The sequence below is a fragment of the Scylla paramamosain genome, chromosome 2 (genome assembly GCF_035594125.1).
Source record: "Scylla paramamosain isolate STU-SP2022 chromosome 2, ASM3559412v1, whole genome shotgun sequence".
NCBI classification, from domain to species: domain Eukaryota; kingdom Metazoa; phylum Arthropoda; class Malacostraca; order Decapoda; family Portunidae; genus Scylla; species Scylla paramamosain.
In genome coordinates this window covers 5,120,911-5,130,000 of record NC_087152.1, presented here as the reverse complement: position 1 = coordinate 5,130,000, position 9,090 = coordinate 5,120,911, and the positions used below count along the sequence as shown (strand labels likewise).

The window sequence follows — 9,090 nt, the reverse complement described above, 5'->3', positions numbered from 1 at the left end:
TTCTTGTCTCTCCTTCCTTATCTTCTTCCTTTTCGTACCTTCCCTAATGCACTTCTGCCTTCCATTTTTCGTCCTTTATCATTCTCGTGTCGTCCTGTTATTGCAGTTTATAGCCTTGTCTTCTTTCTGATTTGCGTCTTTTCCTGTTTCCCGCTTCGTTTTGTTTACTTTTCTCTATTCCTGGATTCTCGTTTCTTATCCCTCAGTCCACTGCCGTTCCCTCCCTTTTCTTTTCTTTTTTTCCTCTTTTTACTTTTTTTGTGTGTTTAGTTGAATGTAATGTTGCTTTAATTCTTGTATATTTGTGTTCATTCTCTCTCTCTCTCTCTCTCTCTCTCTCTCTCTCTCTCTCTCTCTCTCTCTCTCTCTCTCTCTCTCTCTCTCTCTGTCTCTGTCGCGTCTCCACACACAATAGCTTTAAAGGATACGTTGACCTCATTCTCGCTAGCTGTGTCTATACTGTCTCGCCTCCTCCCTCCCTCTCTTCTTCCCACCCTTCCTCATATTCCTTCCTTGTCTCGGCGCTGTATGATCTTCTTCCTCCCGTCTTGCGCTGCCTTTCATCAGTCCATCGATCAGTCAGTCAGTCAGTCAGTCACACATTCAGTCGGTCAGTCCTTCCTTCCTTCCTTCCTTCCTTCCTTGTTATTTTCGTCAACTTAGTTTCTCCATCCTTACTTGGTTTGTTTTGTTTGTATTCGCATCTGCTATGTACGTATTGGTAGATAAGGCAGTGGTGGTGGTGGTCTTGTTGTTGTTGTTGTTGTTGTTGTTGTTGTTGTTGTTGTTGTTGTTCCTTTTTTTTAACTTACTGGTGGCTAAGGTTGTGTTGTTGTTGTTCTTCATGTATTCGTTGTTATTTTTTTCTTGCTCTTCTTGTTCGTTAACATCATTATCATCACCATCTTCTTCATGTTCATCCTCTTCGTCTTCTTCTCATCCTTCTCCATCTCCTTTTGCTTTTCCTCCTCCTCCTCCTCCTCCTCCTCCTCCTCCTCCTCCTCCTCCTCCTCCTCCTCCTCCTCCTCCTCCTCCTCCTCCTCCATGTTTACACAGCCTGAGCCATTCTCAAGCTGTCTTTTCAACCTACCCATCTCTTGGCATCGCAGTTCGCTGAATTTCTAAATCGTCCTCACCATCCTGTTTACTGAGGTCCCTAACACCGCTTCCTTCTGCTGTTCAGGTCTCTTCTCCTCTCGTCTCGTTCGTTTCGTCTTGTCTGGTTTCATTTTGTCTCGTTCTCGTCTCTCTCTCTCTCTCTCTCTCTCTCTCTCTCTCTCTCTCTCTCTCTCTCTCTCTCTCTCTCTCTCTCTCTCTCTCTCTCTCTCTCTTCGTCGTCTAAAATAGTTCCTGCACTGATATTTCTTCCTCTCACTTGCTCTGCTCTCCCTCGTTCCTCTCAGCACCCACTCTTCCACTCGTCTCTCCCATTACCAGTAACCAAACCCACGTTACTCCTCCACCTCTCATCATATAAATAGTATTGCCCTTATCTAATTATCTTCTTTTCCTGATTCGATAACTCATCCATCGCATTCCTTCCTTATCATCACTAAACATTGGCTAAAATATATTATTTCTTCTCTTTTGTACAGACCTATGCACCTAACCTAACCTAATGGTAAAAGGAATAATAGCAGTAGGAGTCTTTTAACTAAATCCCTGTCGACTCAAAATCGTAGTAGTAGTAGTAGTAGTAGTAGTAGTAGTAGTGGTCTATAACCTATTAATCGCTTCTCCTTTATCATTAGTTAAACTCTCCTAACTATTTCTACCTCAATCTTTTCTAATATTACACTCAACCCACTACCTAAAGATGATAGATAGACAAACAGTAGTAACATTAATTGTACTACTACTCTTAATACCATCTTCACCTCAGATTTCCAGCCCTTCCATACCAACCCTTCCATATCATCCATTACTGACAGGGACAGGAACAGGAACAACCACATCTCTGCAGTGTTCAATAAGCCTTGTCATGTATTAAAGGGAAAACTCTAACCTGGTATAAAAAATGCATGGAAAAGAAAGAAAGAAAAAGGGAACAGAAAACTAGTGAATTATTTTGACAACACAGAAAAGTGTCCGTTAATCTTAATCGACATAAACATACACACAACCTTGCGTATCCATCCCTCAGGCTTATCAATACCAGGTAATGAAGAGTTTTCTCAGTAGTACCTCCCTTCTATAGCAACACAACCCTCATCACCTCTAACCTACTAACACACACCTACATTCCTGCCTCGCTCCTCCAGCACCATCACCTCCTTCCCCAGTAACACCACCAAGGCCACCATTCCACTTTACTCAACTCTACCCACCACCGCTACCCTTCCCAGTAACGCCAGAACCGCCCCTTGCCCCTCCGCAGAAGACTACACCATCGCCGTGTGCCCGGGTATCGCCAACAGCAGCGAGAGCACCTACGTCAGGTCCCTGGTGTCCCTGGCGTGCTCCCGCGGCTACAGGTGCATAGTGCTCAACCACCTGGGAGTCCTGCCCCACGTCAAGGTCACCAGTCCCAGGGTGTTCAGATACGGTGAGTGTTGATGGTTTGTTTTTATGTGTACGTGTGTTATGTAAGAGGGGCTCTGACCAAGGGGAGCAACAACAACAGAAAGAAAGAAAAAAAAAAACAAAATAAAAGGTTCACCAAAGATGTCAGCCCATAAGGAATATAGTCAAAAGGAATAACAGATCATGAAGCGTCTTGAATTCAACCTCCCTCCTGAAAGCGTTCATGTCACAGATAGCGAGACACTCGAAAACAGACTTGAGTGCTGCCGAGGACGCAACGAGGGGTGAATGGACTGTGGCGAGGGTAAAGGTACTAGTGAAGGTCAGGTGAAAGGAGGCGTGCATGGGTGAGGAATGGGGGAGTGGACATGTATGAGGGAAATGGAGGAAGATGTGAAGGTGATGGCAGGCGAGAAGAGGTTGGTAGTTAAGGGCGTGGCAGTGAAAAAAGGTGCAGAAGTATTTGACGTGGAAAAGGCAGGAGGATATGGTAGTGACATCAAAGAAAAAAATATATAGATAGATAGATAGATAGGAAGAACACGACGAGTCAAGGAGTGTGAAAGTGCGGGATGAGGAATGAATAGGAATGAATGAGTACATGTTGAGGGAGGTGAGTGTCCTCTTAGGGGTTGGGACGTGAAGGGTGGGTGGGAGAAAGTAGTGGCAGATTTACTTGTAGGCATAGGTAGGAAGGACGAGTAGGCCAAATCTACGACCATAAGGACCGTACACCTGCAAAGCCAACGCATCCTTTGACTGCCACTTGGTATATCTTTCCTTAATTAATAACCACTCTGGGACATATTTAAAACTGGGTAGGAATTGCAAAATCTATTATTTTAATCCCCCTTCTTTCTTGTAGATGCTTATAAAGATTTCATGCATTACTTTCTGGTGCTGTTAATTGCTTCGTATCCCACTGTAAGCTTTAAATAAATAAATAAACAAATAATGAAAAAAAAGGGAGGGTGGGGTGACAGAAGAGAAAACAAATAAAAAGGAGAGAAGAAATCAGTAGCTGTACACGTGGCAGATACAACATAATGCAAAACAACTGTGGAAAACATCATCTCACTCAGCCTACGTACTGTTCCCACTAGCCTACGACCCTGCTTACTGACCATTCACGTCTGCAAGAAAGGTAGGCTAGGATTTAAGAGAATACGAAAGTTATGTAATAGAAAAAAAAATAGAGAACTTTAATGATGAAGGATAAGGATATGAAGGAATGGAGGTAGTGATGAAGCAAGGGAAAAGGGACGCGCAAGGATATGGAAGGATTGTGAATAGAATGGAATATTAGGATGGACTTAAGGGAGGAGTGCGTGGTGGTGAAGAGAATAAATAGCCTGTGTTCTGAAACGCTTCCCTTTCTCATCACGTCTGTTTTCAAAGGCTACATATATAATACACCGGGTTCTCAAGACTGTTTCTCCTCTTAATAATGTAGAAATCTTGTTAATGTGTTACTAGGACCATAAAAAAAATAAATAAATAAAATAAATAAATAAATAAAAAAATGTAAAACTCGTGTCACTTCATCTATATATAATAAATAGGCTTCTGAAAATTATCGAGGCGCAGGCAAGAGTTTTAAAATATGGGACGGTTTGTTGATGGTGTGTGTGTGTGTGTGTGTGTGTGTGTGTGAGAGAGAGAGAGAGAGAGAGAGAGAGAGAGAGAGAGAGAGAGAGAGAGAGAGAGACAGGAGTACAGCTGCGTAGGACAAGAAAGGAAGAAAACAATTAGAATTGATATAAAAGCAATAGGACATGTTTAAGACTACAAATGCGTTTCTTTTTCAACATTCAACATTTTCTTCTTTTCTTTCAATACCCCTCATCTTGCTACATCATCCAGGATTGCAGAAAAAATAGAGAATGAGCCATTAACTTTGTGCTCTCCAGGCTACAAAATCATTTGAGACTGCAGCAGGAAAAAAAAAAAAACCCTACAAAGGTGTACGTGAGTGTAGAGTGATTTGTGTACTAGTGAAAGGGTTAATGAAAGTGTTTGGTTAGGGCAGGTATGTACTGAAGAGAGAGCGAGAGTGTGGGAGGGAAAGGTGTAGGCAGTGGGGAGGGAAAGGAGGAGGAGGGAGAGAAAATAGGAGCAGGAGAAAGGGAGATAGAACATGAGGAGAAGGAAAGAAGGAAGAAATTTACTAGGAAGAGAGAGGGGAAGAAATGAACAGGAAAATGGAAGAAGGAGCAGGAAGAGGGAAGGAGAGAAAGGAGCAGACAGAAACGGGAGGAAGAGAATGAAGAAGAAAGAAAAAAAAAATAGATGGGAGGAGGAGGAATAGAGATTAGTAGGAAGGAAGGAAGTCAGGTGATATGTTCAAGAGAGAGAGAGAGAGAGAGAGAGAGAGAGAGAGAGAGAGAGAGAGAGAGAGAGAGAGAGAGAGAGAGAGAGAGAGAGAGTTAATTAAGCAACTGAGGGCTAAGGAGGTTGAAAGAACGAAGGAAGGAAATAGAAGCAGTGCAATAAAACAAGAGATAGAAGACAGGAAGGAGTGTTAAACTGAGTGGGCATTGAATACAGAAGTGGATAGAGATTGGTTGACTAAGAGAGACACGGGAGGGAGGGAGGGAAGGGATGATGGGCGGGCTGTGGGTAGTAACCGTTGCGAGGGTAGGAAGGACACGCGGCCGAGGACATACAGAGCACGCGAGAGTAGGATAGCAAGGCAGGAGACTGAAGTGTGACCGGCAGCTGCTTATGCAAGAAGTGAGCCGTCGCATTTGTGTGTTTGTGTGTCTGTGTAGCGGAGCGTAGAGGAAATGGAAGTAAGAGAAAGTGGTGTTTAAGGGAGGAGAGAGAGAGAGAGAGAGAGAGAGAGAGAGAGAGAGAGAGAGATTTAGCTTCATACAGTAGTCTTTCACATCCTTATCCTCTAATAATAACTTTCATGAAGCAGGGATCATGAAGGAAGGAGAGAGAGAGAGAGAGAGAGAGAGAGAGAGAGAGAGAGAGAGAGAGAGAGAGAGAGAGAGAGAGAGAGAGAGAGAGGTGGAGGAAGCAGGCAGGCTTAAGATAGGTAGGGAGATACTGCGAGAGACAGAGGAGTAGAGGGGGAGATAGTAGGTATGAGAGAGAGAGAGAGAGAGAGAGAGAGAGAGAGAGAGAGAGAGAGAGAGAGAGAGAGAGAATAGGACAATAGGGGACTGGCTGGCATGCGTCACTGTTACGTCATGACACACACACACACACACACACACACACACACACACACACACACACAGAGAGAGAGAGAGAGAGAGAGAGAGAGAGAGAGAGAGAGAGAGAGAGAGAGAGAGAGATTGGAGTGGAGATGGACTATGAATATCGGTGTGGATAGAGAAAGAAGGAGAGAAGGGTGGAAGCGGGCTGTGAACAAAGGCGATCTGTGAGGAGGTAAGTGGAGAGGAGTGAGGGAGGAGCACGTGGTGTTATGTGAGAACACAATAAAGGGGAGAGTGGCTGGTGGCTTAGGGGTGGGGGAATGGGTAGGAGGGGAAAGGGAGGATAGCTGGGTGGGTGGGAGGGGAGGATAGCTCTTAAGAGGGGAGGAGGAAGGGGAGGGAGGTGGGTGATGTGTAATAAGGGAGGGGAAGGGGAGGGAGGGGAGTGATGTGTAATAAGGGAGGGGAAGGGGAGGGGACTATAAGGAGAAATGGTAGGGAGGGAGAAAGAAAGGGTGGAGGGGAACGGGAGAGAGAAAAGGCGCGATTAATGCCAGGAGAGAGAGAGAGAGAGAGAGAGAGAGAGAGAGAGAGAGAGAGAGAGAGAGAGAGAGAGAGAGAGAGAGAGAGCCACAACTTACACACACTACAGTCAAGAGTGAGTGGGTGTGACGCGCGAATCATGCTACCCATTGACCTGAAAAAGGGGGTCAGAGTTCCAGGGAGTGACGAGGCAATGTATCCACTGTGGCAGGTTCAACAGGCCAGAGTGCATCAACATTCTTTATCCTTCCTCAGCATTAAGTTTCTGAAGTGTATTATCCGTACAGCGAAGGTAAATACTAAATGAGGAACAGATGCAGACGAGAGGGGAAGGCAAAAAGTTGTATGGTAAAGCTACACGGGTTTGCTTTTTACTTCATATCTACTAAGGCGGCACTCAGAGGAGACAAATAACAGTTTTGGTTCCTTTGAATTGCATAGGAAATACTACAGTACTACAGAATTGCAATGAATCGGTGACATGAGTATTCACTTTTTTCTTTTAGTTTTCTTATAAAATATGCAGAGAGAGAGAGAGAGAGAGAGAGAGAGAGAGAGAGAGAGAGAGAGAGAGAGAGAGAGAGAGAGAGAGAGAGAGAGAGAGAGAGAGATTCCACATGTCATGAGGAAGATGCAATTGAAGGGGATGAATGAAGATAGTTTAGAATCCATTGAGTCTCCTTACATTTTTTTGGAATATATATGATGAGAACAGTTCAGCTTTTATTTTGTTATTTTCAGATTTTTCCACAACTTACTGCTTAGATGAAATACGTATGTACACAATAGTTCTTGCTGAGAATAAAGTAATCCATCCATCACCTGCAGCGCTAAGCCACCCTGACCACTGAATACTAGAACCTGCATACCTAGAGGCTGGATTCCTTACCTGTGTTACCTGTGTTGCTTGTTTTTATGCCTTAAATTTATGCAAGCACCACCACTTTTTTTTCCTCTCTCTCTCTCTCTCTCTCTCTCTCTCTCTCTCTCTCTCTCTCTCTCTCTCTCTCTCTCTCTCTCTCTCTCTCTCTCTCTCTCTCTCTCTCTCTCTCTCTCTCTCTCTCTCTCTCTCTCTCTCTCTCTCTCTCTCTCTCTCTCTCTCTCCAAGCTACGTGCCTTTCCCATCATACCTGTCCAACCTTAACCAAAAAATATTTACAATTTATCCTCTCTTTTATATACATGCCAATTTCTCCTCCCACATTTACATGCTACATACCTCCTGTCTAAGCACAACCTGTTCAGTCTTCTGCCACACTCTCACCTGCTGCTGCATTCCTACAAAGTCCCAGCAACACACTTGTAAAACTACTGTACCATACTTACCTTTTACCATCCATCCTCACCTCAGCATGTCCACCTACTTTCCTCCATCAGCTTATATGAGTCTACTGGGGAGCAAAGACCTTGTTCATGGTCACTAGTGTGGAAGAGTTAGTCTGTATACCTCACCATGCTGACTACAGACTGCAAGGTCACAGGTTCTTGTCTTATATTCCCTGCCTATAGCATGAAAAGAGATGATACAGTCTCCACTAATGAGAAATATTAACTCAGGAACTCTTTGCACCACTGAGCTTTCCCTTAAACCATTAAATTTACATCTTCCTTCACTCCTGTACATCTCCTTCAGGTCAATCTGATGAGCTTCACCTGATGCTAACTAAGTATGTGGAAGCTCGACCTGACACAAAGCTGATACTGGTCGGGTTCAGCATGGGAGGAAACATTGTGTGCAAGTACCTCGGAGAACCCAACCGCACTCGCCCTGCCAACATCATGGGTGCCATCTCCATCTGCCAAGGCTATGATGCTGTCAAGTAAGTGTTGGGCTGAGCTTGTTTGGTGAGCATGATGGGGGTGGCTGATGTAGCATTCATGTTTGTTGTTGTTGTTATGATATCTGTTTGTGAATTGTATTAAATTTCTTTTTCTTGTGATTTTATAGCTAAGTTTTTTCTTGTGGCCTGTGTGTGTCTGTGCGTGTGTGTATTTTCAGATTTTGTAGTGGCAGAGACATGAGCACTATTGATGGGTTACACTGAAACTAAAATTTTTAGTGTTGCTTAGTACTGTTATTATAAAACATCTGTGTGGCAAGTCAAGAACCATCTAAAACAGCATATTCCTCATGTTGCTACGGTATTGCAGGAGCCTTCAGTTCCTGCTGGAATGGAACAACCTGGCACGGCTCTACCTGTTCTCCATGACAGAAAACATGCGCTCTGTCATCATCCGACACAAGGAGGCGCTGCTCACTGAGGAGGTCAAGCGCCGCTACAATATTGATGAGCGCAGGGTGTTGTCTGCCGCTACACTGCCTGAGCTGGATGAGGTGTACACCAGGTGGGTCTTGGCAATGTCCTGTGAGCCAGACTGGGTGAAGGCTGGCTGGGTTAGGCTTTTATGTCTTGGAGATTTTGTGGGATTTTTTGCAAAAGAGAGAATGACCAAAACTCAGATGGTAATCACCAGCTCTGACCTTTATGTATATGTATTAGTAACGAGGAAGGTCGTTACATTATATATAACTGAAAATTGTCCTGTTTGAAGCTTGAAGGGGATGCTGTACTAAATCCAGAAACATTATGATGAATTAAAGTCTAGATAAAAAATGGCATAATAATAAATCAGGAGGGGAAGGAAGAGTAACAGGTGTAATAGTTATTTGGTAATGTATCTTGGAAAATGCATGTTCATAAACAGTGAGCTTGTATATATTCGAATCTTTTTAAATGATATGCATGCAGCTTATAGCCATAGACTTGTATTTTCAACTCTGATAATTTGTCTAAAACATTTAATGTATATTCCTTGTGTTAATATTCAGTAACAACATTCTTAGACAAGAAATTGA

General features: G+C 43.7%; 1 protein-coding gene across 1 annotated transcript in view; it reads left to right on the top strand.

Moving 5' to 3' along the window:
* Window positions 1-9,090, top strand: part of LOC135108967 (abhydrolase domain-containing protein 2-like) — a 53,576-nt gene that overhangs the window by 42,603 nt on the left and 1,883 nt on the right. The window contains exons 3-5 of the mRNA XM_064019873.1: window positions 2,378-2,545; window positions 7,867-8,053; window positions 8,385-8,579. Of these exons, the coding sequence (XP_063875943.1) occupies window positions 2,378-2,545; window positions 7,867-8,053; window positions 8,385-8,579 (550 nt within the window). The remainder of the gene's footprint in view (window positions 1-2,377; window positions 2,546-7,866; window positions 8,054-8,384; window positions 8,580-9,090) is intronic.